Source organism: Gadus macrocephalus, chromosome 20 (assembly GCF_031168955.1).
Source record: "Gadus macrocephalus chromosome 20, ASM3116895v1".
In the NCBI taxonomy this organism is placed as follows: domain Eukaryota; kingdom Metazoa; phylum Chordata; class Actinopteri; order Gadiformes; family Gadidae; genus Gadus; species Gadus macrocephalus.
The window spans coordinates 10,697,766-10,717,014 of record NC_082401.1 but is presented as its reverse complement, the minus strand read 5'-3'; the positions used below and the strand labels follow the sequence as shown (position 1 = coordinate 10,717,014).

The following is a 19,249-nucleotide window of genomic DNA, read 5'->3' as shown; positions in this document are numbered from 1 at the left end:
AGTCCCAGATAATGACTGTCAGGATGAGTTCCCCCTGTTCTAAATGGTCAAATTGAATGATATCAGCCTGAAAATCACAGCACTTATCTGTTGTGGGGAAATAAGTCAGCAGTATGAATTTGAAAGATGTGTGAGCCTCCTTTCCTATGGAACAGAGGGGGAACAGTATCTGACAGTAATATTCCAAGCTGTCAGGATGCGTTCCCCCTGTTCTAAATGGTCAAATTGAATGATATCAGCCTGAAAATCACAGCACTTATCTCTTGTGGGGAAATAAGTCAGCAGTATGAATTTGAAAGATGTGTGAGCCTCCTTTCCTATGGAACAGAGGGCCTTTTCGGGTAATTTCGGACGGGGGCGGGGACTAGGGGAAACACATCTCGACGGGGAAACAGATCTCGACACAACACCGGGCTCTCCATATGTGTTGGCACCCCATGCGTAGAGCAGGCGTTCATCTGTAAGTGCCAAGGATTCAGTCAGCACCATCCAGAGACAACACGGGCAGGGAAACCACCCATATGGGGAGTCGAAACCCACTCCGTGTAGGTTTGTAGCTTCTCCGGGTTTAGACTGCAATTAAAGTAAATGGTAGTCTCCCAACCCAAAACGATCTGTTTGCTGTTTGCGAGATCGGAGAGTACTTATTACTTGGTAGACTACACGTATGGTTGTTGGCCATAAGCTTGTCTTCAATTTTAATTTCGTTTGTCTTTTCTGACTGCTAATGATACAATGTTGGTATGCAATAATATACATAAGACAAGAGTAGATATCTGAAGAGTAGCCTACAATATAGATACATTAGGTTGCCTACGTTGTAACTACGTATGATAATTGGAGCCTTCGACCTCGAAAATATAAATTTTTTCAGCCATTATTTTGAAACCACTTACCACAGGGAACAGTTCCTGTTTTTTTCCCCACACCAAGCTGCCTGCTTCTATTGCAGCCCCAGCAGTAGGCTACCCCTGCAGAGAGAAGTAGGGTTCAGCACATACACTTGGGGGTCTCCCTCCTCCTCTGCAGCAGTGGCCAGCCCCTGGTTACAGACCATGCCGGAGCCCACCCGACCACAGCTGCTGAAGCCCAATCCTGTAAACCCCTGATTCATGTAAACACCTGATTATAACAATGTTAGAGAAAGGTGACATGCAGAGGAGACGGGGGAGGGGAAAGAGGGAGCAAGTTGTAATGCCAAAGCCTCTATATTTGATGGGAGCTTAGCAAGGCTACTGAGGCTGTTGCTATTCATGACCTCTGAACTATGCCGGCTGGGGATTTTTACCTATTGTGTCCTGCAAAACATTACAAGGCTGCCTGCATGCAGATTAACAATGGCAGCCATTGTAGCCACGGCTTTGTGGCATTTTTTCTGGGGTTCCAGTATGTGGGGATAAAGCGGGGGGGGGGGGGGGGGCTCAGGGTAAGGCCCCCTTCAGTGGCCTGCGTGGCAGTGCTGCGCCCGTGCCACAGAACAGATCCATAGGGCTTAAATCAAAGCTGGATCACCTGCTTCAGTAAGGGAGCGTTTCTAAATGCACTGAAAGTGCATTTTATTGCAGCGGTTGGGTAAACCACCCACACAGCCACATCTACCTAACCTACCTCCCCCAACAACCTAAAACACGTTATGATGGTACTGAAGCCCTGGTCCCGACCAATTACATGATTTCACACCCTACACCTAGGCGTAGGGAACCAGGTCCGTGGGGGCTGGGGGGGACAATAAGGATCACAATGAAACCTATCTGACCCAACTAGGGAAATGCCCTCATTGCAGGGAAACAAACCATCCTATGGGTGCAGGCATTGCTATGTGCGCTGTGTGCTTCCTATAGCCTCAGTTTAGATGAAATAGATGAAGTCCTCTGGAAGATCCTTTACTTGACCTTAACCTTAACATCTCACCTCCTCTATCTGCTTTTTGTGAGAACCTTGTTCCAGGCACGGGGTTTCCTTGCGTCGGAGATCAACCGGGGGCTCGTTAGACCAAAGAGAGGCCGTAGGCAACAACTCAACCCCTTTAGTCTTCACTTGGCGAAGGCGTTGGTAGTCGGGACCCCAGACCCACCCAGGTCTGTGATGGGGGGTATGGCTGGGAAATCAGGTGCAGTGGGCCTTGAAGCCTGGACATTGTTGTCTGAAGTATATTAAATAAAGAATATATATTTATGTTCACATGCATGGGCATGTTTGTGCACATCAACACACTTGAGATAATGTATGGTTAAACTCGACTTCGGGTAATCAGATTGCGAGAATAATTTTTTTGCTCAAATAAAACATTGTGAATCTCCTTAAACTTAGCCAAAACTTACTGTTTTTGGATGTTTCCCTAGTTAAAAAAAATATCTGTTCAAACTGCATCTTGGCCCACTTAAATCAGTTTGCTTATTTGTTTAATTGTGTGTATTTGCATGATTCTTGCACTTTTTGGGGAGTGTCTTCATTGACTTCTTGTAAAGTCCCCTTGGACAAAAGCGTCAGCTAAATAAATGATATGTAATGTTAATTAGAAAATAGAGTCCAGAGAACAATAATTAAGTCAGAATACCACATGATTTCATGTATCGTAGTCAATAGCAGAAAAGTTACATTTTCTGAACAAAGCACTGGAAATACATGTTTTTAGGGAAGTCCTAATAAATAAATAATTGGCTCTAGGTACATCACAGTACTCCAGTCCTCTACCACTCATGTTTGGCATGTCGGTGAATTGACTGAAGTATAAAAACAAACTCAATCACACCTTTTCCACACTTTGACTAATTATGGGAATCACAACACTTGCAGCGGGAGGTATCCAACAGCTAAACAGCACGTTTATTTCAGTTAGGATCAGTAACACAGATCATGTCCTGAGGGCGAGATGAGAGGAAATGATATCAAAATCCCGCTGATTGAAATAGTATGGCAATAATGGCTTGTGAAGTGAATGGGTGGAAGGAAATGTGGGTTCACAATGAACAACAATGCTAAAGTGAGACGGCAGTAGAACGAAGACCCTCCACAGCAGAGAGCAGCACTGCAGAATTCCATGGCAACGCCAAATATGCAGAGACCATCTGAGGTGCACGTTTTGCCAATTTCTTAAAAGCACCGCAGAGCTCCTGAATGTACTCATCTTCAAGAGAAACCACTTTTTAGAGGAAATGAAAAACAAAAGGCACAATGAATTTCAACTCATTCTCATCTTTAATATGCAGTTAGGAGTTGAAAGCATTAATGAGCCACCTTAAAGAGAATAATTCAATCTAAAATTTATAAAAAGATATAAACAAGCAGAGGCCAAAACGCTGTCTGTTGCTTTTTTCTCTTCTTCGATCATCTTATTTAAAACAACTTTTCATTAGCAAGTAAAAATCTTGCAACCAACATAAGCTTGTGTCCGTTTCCGACACAAGGTAATGAAATTGTAAATCTTTAAAGTGGCTCGGTCTAGTCGTCTAGCGTCCTGCCTGTACACCCTCCTCCCTATTCCTCAGTGATAAACGGCTAGTCCCCAAAACCAGCCTGGGCTGCTCTTTACACCCCTCCCCCATTACCTCCCCACACCCACCCTACCCTACCCAACCACCTACCCCTACCCCCCGACCTGGGGTGCAAGACACCCCCCTCAGTAGTTAGCAGCCAAACAAGAGGATTCTAAAGTCTTCAAGACCAGGGCCCTAGGGGTGCAGCTCACAGTTTATACACCTATTAGCCCCCCAACGACCCCCCCGGAAATCCCCCGGGACGGCGCGCTTAGACAGCCCGCCGCCGCAGCTAGACAAACCAAAGAACACAGGGTAGACGTCAAATAAAGAGAGCCTGTTCATCAGCATGTTATCACAATACATACACATGTTTAAAAAAAGAAAGAAAAAGAAAATATTGCTTTGACACAACAGAAGAAACCTTCCTCTCCAGCCATCTTTGCCAGTAAGAAGGTTGTGGTCCTGCAGAGGCCATCCAATAGGGCTGCAGCAGCTTTGCACAGGCTTTGTAGGTAAATATATCCATATATATATATTCATATATATCTATATACTCGTTAAACAGCAAAAGAAAGATACACGTCACATTTTTTTCCTCTTCTCTTTTTTGTACAGTTACTCGGATCGGTGGCGACAGGTGACCCCCTCTTTAAGAGTGGTGAGGCACCGCGGGGCCCGACGGAACAGTGCTGCCCAGCGTAGGTTTAGTCTCCACTGAGTACGGGCCCCTCTGGCCCCCCTGGCCCCTGCAGCCAGCGGGCACCTGTATACCTCTGACATGTGCATAAGACTGAAGAAAAATATTTTTCCAACAGGGAGGAAAAAAATAATAGTTCCAAAAAATAAAAACACTAAACCTGGAAGCTCCTTAGAAGAAGCCAAACTTGTCTCAAAAATGTAAATACAAATGTTGAAAGGGCAAGTTTGAATTTTAAATAAGTAAAATAAAAAATAAACAATAAACAATCTTCGGGGATTCAGGTGAGCAGGTTGAGGGGTGTTTTTCGTGTTTCTTTTTGTTTTCTCAGAGGGCACCGGGGTGAGTGAGGGATGGATACAGGAGGGCCCTCGGGCAGAACATATTCCTCCAGCACAAAGGCCTGCTCCCTCTTCCTTAAAGTCACTGTGGCTCAACCCAGTGACGCTCCCCACACACGGCATGCCTCAACGCGGCCCCCCCCAATCCAACGCTGGTCCCCGCTCGCACACGAGCTCGAGACCGCGGTTGAATTGGAAATAAAAAAACAAAAAATAAAATGAACAATATGGCGTTTCTATTCACATTTTTGTTGATCTTTTTCTTTCTGTTCAAAACTTAAATGTCTTTGAGCATGATCATTTTTTCGACAAGAGGTCACACGAAAAGGAGTGACGTCATTGAGTCAGAAGTCCGCCTGCCACGGAATCCTCGAGGCTGTAGGAACGCTGCAGCCCCGCCCACCTGTCCCAGGATGCACCTGGTCGGCCGGCGGGGCTCTGTGGTAGTTCATGGCTTAGCTCTGGGGTCCGCTCTATAATCTGGAGGAGAGTGAGGGTCATTGGGGTACCTGGCCAACGGGTTTCTACGTGACTAAGTGCGTGTCTGTGATTGTGTGTGTCGGTGTGTGTGTGTGCATGTGACATAACACCCGAAAAACAATCCAGGGAAGGTAAAACACAAAAAAATAAAACACGAACTAAGAGCAATATTTCTTTCCCCAAAATAGTGATGTATCCGCTTCTACCAGAAGTGTGCGCACAAATTCTAGCCGTGTGTGTGTGTGTGTGTGTGTGTGTGTGTGTGTGTGTGTGTGTGTGTGTGTGTGTGTGTGTGTGTGTGTGTGTGTGTGTCTGTCTCTGTGTGTCTCTGTGTGTGTGTGTGTGTGTGTGTGTGTGTGTGGTCGTGTTTGCCTTGGTGAAAACAGTGGTTTTTGGCAACGAAACAAAAAACATCAACTTCTCTTCTTTCTGATTTCCGAGCTCCGATGGATTATTGAGAAGCACAGGCAGAGGAAAAGCCAGCCATCCTCCCAAAGCCGTTGACCAGACGTATGTTGCGATGCTCACACATAACCAGGACTCCTGTGTGCCGGGCCGTAATGCTCAGAGAAGAAAGATGTCATGTGTTTCTTTAAATAAAAAGGACACCACAAAGCAGTGCACCCCTCAGTGCCAGAGATGGGGAGGGGCCAATCCTTCAAAAGTGGGATTCCTCACGGCCCCACGTCGAATCCTTCTGTACCAGGTGGGAGGGGAGATGGATGAATGTCTGGGGTGATGAGGGAGTACCCGTGCAGCTGGCTGAAACAACCACCGTCTGGTGTCTAGAAGTTGAACTCCTTGGTTTGCATGTTGGTGGCCGGGTCGAAGCTGAAGCCCGCCTGTGTGGCCTCCGGGATCAAACTCGGATCTTCGTCGATCTGTGGGAAGAAAAAAAAAAGGTACCGAATGAAATCGTGTTGGAAGTGCACGACAGTGTAGAACATTGCCTTATCGGAGAGGCTACTTACATCATCCCCGGCAAAGTACTGGTCAATAATCTCAAAGGCTAGTTTGTAGATGTCTTCATTCTCATGCTGCTGCAGATGTTCTATCTTCTCCAGACCTGCAGAGAGTCAGAAATGTTCAGTTAAAGACAAACCCAACGTCATTGAGTCTGCAGAGTATTGATATCACACTGACATGTTCAGATGGCAGGCATCAATGAGGCAATAAAAAAAAATGGATCTGGGGATCCCGTATAATGCTTTGGCTCTCCTACGACATGACAGTTGGGGAAACAACATATGAGCCAGGACGCAATGGACGGCTGCGCCGTAGCAGTACATCTATGTACGAGTATGTAACAGTGAGGTGTACATTACCCCTTTGGTTTGTTTTTTATACACACATGAGGGACTTTCAGGCAGAGCAATATTATCCAACACATTGTTTCAAAAAGATCAATTGAGAGGACATCAATAACGGATAACTGAAGCCCTTTTTTTAAATAGATGAATATCAAATTGCAGTAATCCATTCACTGCACTTGAACAGCCTTCTGATTGATAATTTTAGCAACCTGATAATTTTAGGCAACACAAACATTCCTTTGAATTGATGGGATGGAAATGGGATAAATCGAAAATCCCCAGAATGAATTAAGGCTTCTGAATTATTGACCGGTTCACTTGATCGCTCGAGGCAGGAGAAGAACAGACAAAATGCCGCAATAAATCAAGAGGAGCGCGGGCCCTTCCCACCTCCACACTCCTCGATGATCTCCGTGATGGTGCTGGCCTCGTCCCCGGCCATGATGAGCACGTTCTTCAGGCCGTCGAGCACCACCTGCAGCACCTGGGAGTCTTTGACCGACAGAAGGCTGCAGAAGGGAGGGATGACGTTCTCCTCCACCAGGAACTCCACCTACACGGACCCACACGTACACACGACAGCCATACTTGATTACAACATGCGCACGTGGTTACAAATACAGAAGGTTGGCTTAATGTCACATCACAGCACACAAGTCTCACAGTGGCAATCGCTGATCAGGCACGATTCAAATTCAGAATTCTTGAAATATGAATATAAAAAAAACACATAATTGAGAAAAGTTTGCGCTGTGTTTGAAACACCGTACAGCTTTCCTATTAGTTTCAATACTAATAAACATGACCGCTATGCAATATATTCAAAGAATTGGACGCATGTTTATCAAACACAAACTATACAAGTATTGATCATATCACAAGGGTTTGATTACAACATTAATATTTAGGCCCATCGCCTTAAAATGTTATCAGTAACACCTTCCAGGGTTACATTTACATTTGGGGCATTTAGCTAAAGCGACTTACAATGAGTGCATTTGTCCGAAGAAAGAAATAATACATCGCTGTCGGTACAGTAAAGATATTCATAGAAACAAGTGCCAAGCACTTACAATTGCTAGGCTAACCCAACATACATACCCAGTATACAACAGAGATAGCTAGGCTAAGAGGGTTTCCTGTAGGTATCAGACCTAACCTCATGCCTATCCCCCCGCTGTAAGTAATGAATGAGAGGGGCCAGATTGCTGCCCCGAGGTCTGTTCCAGAGCCCAGCTCACCTGGTCTTTCCTCCCGCTGATGGTGAGGTTGCTGATGGCCCAGGCTGCCTCCTTCTGAGTGCCAAAGTCCCCCTGCAGAGAGACAGGCTGTCAGTAAAGGGCGAAGCGGGTCGCCTACAAACCACAAGGCATAGTTCATCCCCATCCGTTTTAGCTCTGCTGAACCAAGCGACTGCCGTGACCGCCTGTTTGTCAAGCCCTGGCCCAAGTGACGAGCGTGTCGTTCCTCTAACGGCCCATAGGGGGCTCAGGGTGGTCGGATGCAAAGAGAACCACCGTTCTTAGTCAATGGGGAAAATGGGACTTTAGTTTTACCATACATCAATTTTTTCCACACACTCAATAGGGCACATTTTTTATACTTTTTCTTTCGCTGCTGGTTATCAAGCATGGGTGGAACCTGTAACGTGGCTTTTAATTCTTCTGCAAATCTAATTTGCTGAACATGAGTTCTTTCAGCACATAAAACTGCAGTGCGTCTCATGGGAGTACGCCTTGCTCCTTGAAGAGAATACATGCTAGTAACATGCGGGGACAATTCTCTCTCTCTCTCTCTCTCTCTCTCTCTCTCTCTCTCTCTCTCTCTCTCTCTCTCTCTCTCTCTCTCTCTCTCTCTCTCTCTCTCTCTCTCTCTCTCTCTCTCTCTCTCTCTCTCTCTCTCTCTCTCTCTCTCTCTCTCTCTCTCTCTCTCTCTCTCTCTCTCTCTCTCTCTCTCTCTCTCTCTCTCTCTCTCTCTCTCTCTCTCTCTCTCTCTCTCTCTCAGCAGGCAGGATGGAGGCAAACCTTGGCCAGTTGGTGGATGATCATGGGGATGAGTCCAGCATCGATTACAGCCTGGACCTGCTGCTGGTTCCCTGCTGTGATGTTGGACAGGAACCACACGGCTTCCTGCAGAACAAACCAATCACATGCCATCAAACCCCATTCAAGACCAGAGCGACTAAAGACCAAAATGTGATTTCAGACAGCAAGATCTTATGAGCCCATACAATGATAGTAAATGATTCCAGAAGTCTCCCGGATATTTTGTTCCGTCATCATGCGTCAATTGATTACCCAGTTCAGGTTCAAAGTTCATTTGAATATTTCCGTCTTGAGTAAATAGTCTCATAGTTCATAGTTGCAGCATACTTTTCAGGATAATCAGGAAAACTCCAAAAGCAAATGGTTAATCCCTGTAATAAAGATCGGCGTGTTGTGAAAAGGAGTCACCTTGTTGATCTTCTCCTTGGGGTGTGTGAGCAGGTTGGGGAAGTGCGAGAGCACGTCACAGTCGAGCACCACCTGCGTCTGTTCGTCTGTCCCGGTCACGATGTTCCCCACGGCCCTCAGGGCGGCTGTCTGCAGGGGCCACAGGAACAGCATAACAAAGGGCCCAGTCCATTGACAAGTGGTGCCTTTTACTTGGTGGAAGTGCAGCAATGCATAACATGCACTTGTCCATAGTGTAATGAATGATACAAAGAAAGAAAAAATTGGACAACGACTGCAAACACCAAGCGTTTCGATTTTTCATCAACCAATAAGGAAGGTGAACAGGAGTTCAAATTATGCAAAAGGGCAGTCAAAACATTGTGAAGTAGTTTGTTTTCACATGTAGGACGGAAAGCCTTCATATGCTTGCACTTCTCAGAGTTGAATAGATGACGCAAAGTAAGAGAACAAAAACGGACTGCAAATGCTAACAGTTAGGATCACGAGACTATTTACCAAAGGTAATCTAAGTGATCCGTACCTGAACTTTGACCTCCTGGTGGCTGAGCAGCGGGACGAGGAAGGGAACCACACCCGAATCTATCACCATCTGGATCTGCTCATTACCGCCGTCGGTCAGGTATGATAACGCCCACACCGTGTCTACGAGAATCTGAACACCCACTGCTGTTAGCACCGCGCTATCACATCCCATGGGCAATACGTTCACCAAGCCACCAATCAATAGGTGGCGTGGACATTTAAAAACAACGCCCATTCACTCACAATATACAGCAAATGCTTGATTGTACTGATACTCACATTTAGGTCGATGTGGTATATAAGCAAACAGAGGGCCGGCAGAATCTGTAAGAAAAGAGGCATGGGAGAGTTGGGTTTAGTTAGGATAAACTGAGTACGATGGTGTGGGAGGTAGGGGGCTCTGGGGAACGAAAGTGGGTCGTTCAAGTTGACAACCAGGCATCAGCAAAACTGAAAATATGGTTTCCATTTTTTGTCACCTTATATTTTCAGTGATTGAGATAGTATGCAGTTATGCATCAGTTTAATAATGAAAATGTGAAATAAAATAATGTTTAAAAACGATACAAGCGGTTCTTAAATTACTTTTTTTAATTGTTTTTTTAAATCTTGGTTATAGAAGAAATGAACACTTAATTATAGTAAATAACTGCATATTTCTACCTGAAACGAAAAAATAAATAGCTTTTCTTGCCTGAATGGTTGCTCTGAAGTATATAGGACCTCGTACCAGAACTCATAATAATAATGAAATAACATACCAGGAATCATAATATTGAACATAACCATATAACAGGTGTGCTGCCCCTAAAACTGGCGGTGATGGTCAGTAAAGTCAGCTAAACCCACGGACTGTGGTACAACCACCTCTACTACCGTCCACTGTGGCTGACTCTTCGTCTGACAGCGCTGTCAGCGGCCTGGCAGGAGAGACTCCGTGGTGCTCTGGGTCTTTAGAACTGACAACATGACCAGGACGCACACTTTGACTTCATCTGACTTTTTTTGACCATTTGCATAATCTGGGATCGGGTGACTCGGAAAAGCAAGAATGAAGACGGGCGGTGCTTTTCTGAGGCGTTGAGCTGTATTTAACCTGACGTAGTGTCCAGCCCTGGGAGTCGGTATGGGAGTTTGGCAGAGCCAGAGCTACGCCAAACGGACTGGGAGGGGATGGCAAACCTTTGCAGTATTCAGTCAATGGGGGGGGGGGGGGGGGGGATTACGACTGCAAACCGAGGCCACCAGTCTCTCACACACACCGTGCCCACCTCTTGGACGGTCTCCATGGGGGGCGGCGGGTCCTTGTTGCGGCACAGGTTGACGATGACCCAGGTGACGTTGCGGAGGAAGCTGATGGGGATGGAGGGGTTGATGAATGAGAGCAGGGGGACGACCACGCCCAGGGAGATGACGTAGTCCCTGCACTGGGGGCCGTCACCTGGGCACGGCGGGGAGGACCAGGAAGTCAGTCATGACTTCTGCTGAACGTGTATTAATGTTGCTTGACACACAAGAGAGCGATGAGGGAAACACTCACCGATGATGTTGCCCAGAGCCCAGACTGCCTGTTCGCACACATTCTGGTGGGAGGAGTGGAGCAGTCGCAGGAACAAAGGAACGGCGTCTAGACAACAGGGAAACACCCCCCTTTAATGCCACAGCACAACAGGTGGGCTCCTCCTCTATGAAATAAACCCCATGAGGGACATCGGCTGAAAAGTGATTCCTGAGTCAAGCCTTTTTCCATGGCCATACACGTTTGTCTTTTGTGGACGTTGGGTTGGACTTACTGGATTTAACCACAGCCTGAGTCTGTGCCGAAGTCCCTGAGGCAATGTTGGTCAGGGCCCAGGCTGCCTCGAACTGGAGCGAGGGGCTGGGAACAACAAACACAATTTAGGAGGATTTTTAAAAAGAAGAAGATAATAAAGTCAGAGAGCGCCACGGCAGATCGGAACCAGAGAAGAAGAAGAGAAGAGAAGTCCTTCACAGCATTCCTTCACTGGGGCAGGCTCTGTTATATGCCTCATCTCAAACACACAACACTAGTTAAATCTTCTCATTGGAAAAGAGGACGAAAATTAGAACTTTGCAGGGTTAATTCGGGGAGGAACCTATTTAAATACTTGTTGTTGAAAACAGTGGAATCCATGTAGATATATCGTTTTGGCAGCATTTTTCGCTGCAAAGGATGTCACAGTTCACACTTGATGTGCTGAACGAGTGTAACGGTTACCAATAAAGTAAATTCTTCTTCTTTTTGCAGTGTTGACTGTTGACCGATTGTCCTCACATACAAAAAAGTAAAACTATAATTTAAATGCACACCGTCAAACTCAAGGCTACTCTTCTAACTATTACGATTCTCCTTTTCTACAGCTTCAACAACACCACATCTGTCACGATGTCATGACATCCCCCCCGCCCACAATTCCTCCCTCACTGAGCACAAGGTCCTGGGAATGGAGGGACAGGAATGTCGTTTTATTTGGATTGGCCCGGGCCAGAAGGAGAACCAGCCAACTGTCATGTGCCCCGCCGCCCCCAGCCCCCCCCCTACTCTCGAGTCCGAACGATGTGTGTCAACGCAGGGGTCAAGAAAGGCATTCACACACATACACAACAAGCCTGCTTGTTGACAACAACCACCAAGCCCCTGCCCCATAGACGGACTATTTGTGAATTTGAGACTGTATAATGGAGTCCTCTAAAAGCACATATAGTGAGGGAGGAGCAGACCTCAGTAGCCATTTGAGCAGAGAAGAACTCACTTGTCATCCCTCTCCAAACATTTGACTAGGATGGGCAGAATACCAGACTTTATCAAGTCGTCGATCGGGGGGTTTCTGTCGCTGGAGAGGAGTTTTCTGAACAAACAGGGAAAACAAGAAAGACATCAGAACTATGAATGTGTGAACTGTGTGAATTGAGTGAGTTTGCGCATTTACAGCCTTTACCTGGCAGCCTGCACAGCACTGAGCTGAACCACGGCGTTGTCACTTGTGGCGTTCTGCGTAGAAGAGGAGAGTGTTACTACGGTTACCATAAGCTAAAAAAGAGGTGGAATAACCAACTGCCTGATGTGCTCAAGCTTGAACACAAAAAGGTTATCAGTGGATGAATAAATTAAACTTTTGTTTCACCTGTAAAATGACATCAAGTGTGACATTTTGCTGCAGAGAGAAAAGGAAAGTTTCATTATTACAGTACAGTACAACACCAAACTGTAGAGCTTGAAAAGGGAGCAGACTATACACTGAATATAAACAACTGCTGTGTGTCCATCTGCTTTTACGATTCACTCGGAATCTTCATGGTCCAACAAGACCTGTCATCCAAGTCGGGACGACAGTTCCATGCCTCCCTCTTTATCACAAATACGCCAACACACACCCACCCACAAACACACTTACTGCTTTGAAGTCAGAGTCGACATCAGAGTCTTCCAGATTCTCCTCCAGTGGGACGTTCCTCTTCTTCAGTAGATGCTCGTCTCGTTTGTTCTGAGGGCGGACAGACAATAGGACAAAAGAGATCAGACAGAATTTGAGCAGAGACATGAACTGTGGGGGGAAAGCCAAGCCTATGATTGCTGCTATTCTACAGAGGCCACAAATAATTCAGTCAATTTGGGAATGCAGAGAAATTGTAAATCAGTAGTATTATCATTTGGAGCTGAATATATCTCGCACCACTGCCGCAACACTCACACTTTGTCAATATTGTATTGGCCACACACACACACACACACACACACACACACACACACACACACACACACACACACACACACACACACACACACACACACACACACACACACACACACACACACACACACACACACACACACACTCTCTCTCTCTCTCCCTCTCTGAGAGTAGGAGATTCCCTTGGCCTACATTCCTGTGCAGTGCGCAGTTGTGCGTCAGCGATGACTCAGAAGATAGACTAAAGCTAAACTTGCATGGCTTCAATGTGCACTGTCTGAACCGCATGGAATGTGCTGGACCAGGACACCCGGTTCACCCCGATCGCTAAAAAGCATTGATGCACGCTTGACACGAACCAAACTTCTGACCGGGATTTGGATACAGTGCCTATCTAGTGATAACTATGAATGGTATCAGATAGCCTTTGAAAACAATGGATATGTTAGGACATTTGGACATGAAGTGCCAATACCTGACATATTAATGATTGTTTGGATTTCCATTTTGGATAGTAGGAGCCCTTCTGTCTCTTGTCTTTTCGCTGGGTTCTAGCCCTACTGTTGATACGGAGAACCGAGGGGGAAGACTACAACCAGCCCCCCTTTCCGTTTCATTTACAAAATGCCAAATAAAAACACGACAGAAATTGTATTATGCTACGATACTTGATTAGGAACATCAACGAACACCACTAACCACTCGGTGAGTTTCACATTTCTGAAAACTAACGTTTAGGGGTGTTTTTGAATGCACATAGCCAGCCATTGTGAAGCAGGCAGGGGCGTTTCAAAATTAGCCAAATACTCGAGACGGGACCAATATTCAAATTCCGTTGTTAACCACTCTATTTCATCCTAGACAAACCAGAAAGGAGGCTCAATGTTCAAAATACCGGAATTGTCCTTTAATATCAAAATTCTGATAGCTCAAATCTAGGTGAACGGGACATGTTGCTGGAGGTCAGAATCTGTAAGTTTACAAGTGGCAAACACAATGTAACAGTAGTTAATTGCAAAAAAAAATATCTGTAAAACTGTAGGATTACACTTATTCAAACGCCCTTCTGAAAGCTTAATCCCCATGGGAAAATTATTTTATCTTCAGTAGAATATCTCCGTAACGAACCAGGAAACAAGGGATGACTCCGCCCTTTGCAGTTTTGGTCTCCTGCCCAGAGGTTCTGCTCCAACATAAGACTGATGGATCCAAGATTCTGTTGGAGGTACCACCTTGAAAGTTTGCTGGGCTTCAAGACTATCTAGCTTCTCTAGACCTTCTGATGCTTGTGCGTATGCAAACACCCGTGAACAGTAGGGATGTGTCGGTCGCGACTGATTCGTTACAACGAACGAATCCCGAACGTGAACGACAAGAACTGGTTCCCCAAAACAAGAAGAACTGGTTCTTTGATTCTTTTTTTTTAACATAAACCAAACATATGGTCACGAAAATAAAATATACAAACGAACAGAGCTCCGTCTCCCCGCGACTTATATTGATTGAGTCTACAACGTGCTCAAAGATTCAGCCAATGAGAGGTAGCAATGGTGTTGGAATGGCACCTGGGTAAACCAATGACAAGGCAGTACCGTCGAATATGCGCGCTTTCTCTGTCTGCCTAACCCTCCATCTGTTTATTGGATAAACGCATTTCCCAATCCCAGGAGTCTTTGCTCCATTCTACATCAATTTAAGAACAAACAAAGAAATTAAACTGCAGTTCGTATTTTTTATTTATGACCATGCAAGTTCTGTAATGCCTGAACAATGAAGAATTAAATGTAAAGTAAAATAAAATTATAAATGTAAAACCATGAATGAAATATAGAGAGTAAGCAAGTGGTATAAATATTGGTGGGACGTTCGATATACTATATAGCAGGCATCTCCAAACGGCGGACTGCGGTCTTGACGGTCCTATTCGGACCCATGAAAAAAAATAATATATATAAAAAAAAGTTTTTTTATTTTTAATTTTTTTTAAGATGTAATCTGACGTAACGAACGAATCAAAACGACCGAATCAAATAAACGAATCGTTATAGTGAACTGAACTGAAAGAACTAGTTCCCGGAAAATAATCATTTTGCCCATCCCTAGTGAACAGGTATGCGCACAAAAGTTCAACGCAGGAAGGTGTTACAATTGAGTTTCAAAACAAAAAAAGCAACTGCTTCCCAGTACTGTCATTGAGGGAAATAAATGAGAGGGGGCTCTATGGTGTTTTTCTTCAGCGTTTGTTTTTTTCATATCTGACCCAGATATGGAATTTACATTACCAGTCAAGCCAGCGGGCACCATCAGCATCATGGAAGAGAATGTCAGATCAACCCCGTAGCAGCACATAACCACCTAAGACTACAGTCCAATATATAACAGTTGTTTTTCAATAAATGACCAAACAGTGCCTTAATCTTACTGCATTTTTGTATACATGTCAATTTGACTCAAATTTGTTCTGATTCTGCCAACTTACTCGTATGACCATTACTGTACAATGAGCAGGATTTTAAATACAATTAGTATATTGTAAAATTGTAATTTTTGTATTGTAAAAAATAACATTTTCAAACTGCAATTAGTCTGGAACCATTCAGTACATTTTCGCTTTCTAGGGGACATAACCACGGGCACTGACCGAAAATGCCTCTGGACACAACTGGATAGGCCAACAACTAATCAAAGCAATGAAACGGGTTACACACGTCTGGGAGACCATTTCTACTCAACAAAGCTTTAAGTGCTGTCCTTTGTTCTTCTTATAGAGAAAATATACTGGAGTAGACGAGGAATCCTGACGGGGGGGTGTTCTTGTACTTCACTTTTTTGGTAAAAGAAAATCAATAGTATAATGTAACAATATAAATAAAATAATAGTCCTTCAACCAATCAGACCAACGATCATTCGAGTCGTCATTGCGTTAAACCAGCCAATAGCGCGGCAGGGGGAAAAACCAGCTTGGTGATTGGCTCCAGTAAAAGAGGATTGGAAACAGAAAGGAATGTATTGCTCTCCAGCCCCTGCTGAGCAAATTCAAATTGCCGGAAGAACGGGCTGGCGGTACCCAGTCTAACACCGTAGCCCATCTCAACTATAACCGCATTTCATATTAATCGCATCGTTTGCTGCGTTACCAACATTATCTATGCTGACTTAGGGCGCAGGATGTTCAATATCAATAACATTGAGTTCATAAGGGCTAACATTATCTTTTCTGAGTAAACAATAATTTTGGGCAGGTGTTTTTGAGCACAGTATAACATACTAAACTTTGGTCAAACAGTCACCGATCGTCTTCCCTGTCCCAAATATCCCGCTGCTTCGGGTTTCCCTTTGATAGGCGCGTTGAGAGGAGGAGCGGGCGAATCAGCTGTTTATAAGTGTAGCCTACCCGCGCACCACTGGCATGAACGCGCGCTTGTCTCTGTGTGTGCGTGTTCGTGTGCGTATGCGTGTGTGAACGAGAATGTCAGGGAGAAAGAGTGCTATGAGGAGATGAATGAACGGAACGATATTTACACTTAAAAATCACAACAACAAAAAAGTAAAAAAGAAGCAGAATCAATTTGTGGCGCTCGGTGTGTGCGCTGCGCCACACATTGGTCTAAATGTATGGGAAACACTGTGTGTTTCGTGTGTGCGTGTTTACCTTTCTCAGCTCGACTGTCACTTCATTTCGATGCCTCCTCATAGTCTGAAAAAAGGAAAAGATTTTTGTTTAGTTGTGCAACGTGTACAATTTGCCGGAATGTCAACTCAGTGCCGAGTCCCTCAAAAGAAGTCTTGGTGGATTTTTATGGTTTAGTATGTTAAACCATACTACATCATCCAGAGCCATCATTATCAACAGCACACTTAAATACCTGAGCCTTTAACAACACGAGTTAACTTTTGTCATGCATAAGAAATGTGTTTCAACATAACAATTTCTAATGGCTAAATAAAATGACGAAAGTATGCCGCTTTATGGCCCGGTTGATGGGTATACGTGTTTGCTGGATTCCCCAACCGTCAAGAACTGTATGAGGGGGTCTTGGATCTTGTGACAGTTTTCAACGGTTCATATTGCCTTCCTAAATAGCCTGTTACATAATCTGGCCCAGTCATAACCAACTCTGGAAGCTGAGGAGCACAGAGTTATCTCCCGGTCGCTGAAGCTGAGCATGACTCATTCCAGCTAACTGACCGCTGGTAGAATGACCAGAAGTTCTGCGCTCCAATGGCAGGACAACCATATACCTTGCAAACTTCCTCATCAAGGATTAACACAAATCACTAGCACAGCTGAACGAGCTTACCTCACCAATGCCACAACATACATATTTAATTATTGGCTCACTAAAAGGACAAATGAGGCAAAAGCATAAAGCCCATACCATAAAAAAGGAAAGATCTATTTTCAGGAGGGCCCAACTACAAGAGTATCTACAAAGAGCGTTGGACATGTGACAGTTGAGTAAAAATACTTGATCTGCATGTTAAACAGAACATATATTTGCTTGTTTTTTTGCCCTCAAAATCTTAAGCACACCAACCAACTTCTAAACATGCCAAAATAACAAGCAAGATTGGACCATTGCTTAAAGCTAATCAGTGGGAAATCCATCTGTGGTTGTTATTCTGAGGACCCAAATCAGGCATCAAAAGAAGACTGAACTGCCCTCTAGAATGCGTCTGCTATGATGAAGCTGGGCACCTGCCTTTCCTTGACAGTAGTAGCCATGTGCTTACATGCTCACAATTTACTCAAGTTGTTGTTGATATTACTACTGATTACATTGCATCTGTAGGGGCATGCCATTTCTGAGGATTGATCATGTTAAAGCACAACGACACAATAATGAGGTAGGTTTCACCTAGGTAAAACCTATTGAGGTATGTTTTACCTAGGTAAAACAGGAGTATTCGGGGAGCCAATCGGATGACGCATTAAGCAGCATTGACGAAGAACAGATATACACATGATAAATGGGACATGTACATCGCCAATTATACTTGTTATAACACGTATGTATAATACTCATGAAGTGTATAGTCCGTTTGGGGATCTATAATCAATTACAAACCAGTACATTTGGTATGCGGCTGGGCCTGGCCCAAGGGAGATTAGAGATACCCTTTGAACGTCTGGCAAATTGCTGCGACAATATCGACCCAACTGTTACAGCACGTAATATCTTCGTGTTGTTATTAATCTCTGGCAATGTAGAATGGCGACAACTGTACGCGGCAAGACAGTAGTAGGGGCATGGGTCGCTAGATTCATGTCCAAGCATCGGCGCCTGTCACCTGGTGACTAGCTAAACTAACATTAGCGAGCCCAGCTCTCTGCTAGCTCACCAGGAGGGGCTAGGTCTGGACACCCGACTGCTCCTCCTCGGTAGAGCTGGAACAAAACGTCACGTAGGTCACGTTGACAAAATAACGAATAAAGGGTATAAGATGGATACATGGCCGTTCACGTAGACAATGGTGAGTTATCATTTCCACGGGCCCTGTTGTCGACCGGCCCACTGCTGCCAACATCTGACGTTACCTCACAAGTTAGCTTAATGTGACAGCCAGCACCAGACAGCCTCTATTACGACGATCGTGTCATATTGATAATAGCCCCGACATCGTTTAACCCACGGAGTGACAATTGGCATTATGATATAGCAAACGATTTGCCAATGTCAGAGGCAAAAACATTGCGTTAGTAATCTGCGACTTGAAGCCGTAAACTAACGCCTAGCTAACGTCAGATGCTAGACAGCTGCAGCCGGGGCTAAGCGAGGCCCATTAAGACTAGTTGTATTATCAAACCAACGACACTCGTCCATTTCATCTCTTTATTAGATGCCAGCCTACCTCGACATCACGTCCCTTGTTTTTAAAGCTTTTGATGCGGTGGTTTTCCAAGCCGGCGTTTTCTGCCATGGCTGTACAGGATTGAGCTATTCCTCCGGCTTTCGGGATATCCGTGAACGACGAGGCAGCGTAGCTTCTCTACTGATGGGTCGGGGAACGGTAGAGGACAGACGTAACAGGACGCAAGGGGGAAGGAGGAGTTATTATGCGTGCCTTCTCTCGGATATGGACTGTTCTGATGTCCTTGGATCACAGAAAATATTGATAAATATTTGAGACATAAAAGGAATGATTCTGGATTTCCTCCCTCAAAAAATACAAAATCGATTTAGGCGAAACTTGACACACACACACACACACACACACACACACACACACACACACACACACACAC

At 44.9% G+C, this 19,249-nt stretch overlaps 1 protein-coding gene across 3 annotated transcripts; it reads right to left on the bottom strand.

The window, feature by feature from the left end:
- Positions 1 to 4,479: 4,479 nt before the first annotated feature.
- On the bottom strand, positions 4,480 to 19,029 carry kpna3 (karyopherin alpha 3 (importin alpha 4)). 3 transcript variants are annotated; one of them, XR_009523325.1, is made up of 17 exons: positions 18,856 to 19,029; positions 16,655 to 16,699; positions 12,705 to 12,794; positions 12,435 to 12,464; positions 12,249 to 12,301; positions 12,063 to 12,158; positions 11,082 to 11,167; positions 10,829 to 10,915; positions 10,551 to 10,729; positions 9,568 to 9,612; positions 9,287 to 9,418; positions 8,764 to 8,892; positions 8,335 to 8,439; positions 7,552 to 7,623; positions 6,701 to 6,897; positions 5,969 to 6,063; positions 4,480 to 5,878 (listed from the first exon to the last, which is right to left on the bottom strand). XR_009523325.1 is itself a non-coding variant. In XM_060039228.1 (17 exons), the coding sequence occupies exons 1-17, from the start codon at positions 18,922 to 18,924 to the stop codon at positions 5,783 to 5,785; spliced, it is 1,572 nt and encodes a 523-aa protein (XP_059895211.1). In that variant the 5' UTR covers positions 18,925 to 19,027; the 3' UTR covers positions 4,480 to 5,782. The 3 variants fall into 3 exon arrangements, 2 of the variants coding, with proteins under 2 accessions (XP_059895211.1, XP_059895213.1); XM_060039228.1 differs by having other exon boundaries at positions 6,701 to 6,863; positions 18,856 to 19,027; XM_060039230.1 differs by having other exon boundaries at positions 6,701 to 6,863; positions 10,560 to 10,729; positions 18,856 to 19,026.
- Positions 19,030 to 19,249: the final 220 nt, after the last annotated feature.

What these genes read in the sequence shown, in the direction of transcription:
- kpna3 (XM_060039228.1), bottom strand. Translation starts at nt 18,924, where the DNA reads ATGGCAGAAAACGCCGGCTTGGAAAACCACCGCATCAAAAGCTTTAAA. An exon ending in TATACCACATCGACCTAAAT is followed by an intron (nt 9,419 to 9,567) that starts GTGAGTATCAGT and finishes GTGGGTGTTCAG; the next exon opens with ATTCTCGTAGACACGGTGTG. An exon ending in GATCATCGAGGAGTGTGGAG is followed by an intron (nt 6,064 to 6,700) that starts GTGGGAAGGGCC and finishes GACTCTCTGCAG; the next exon opens with GTCTGGAGAAGATAGAACAT.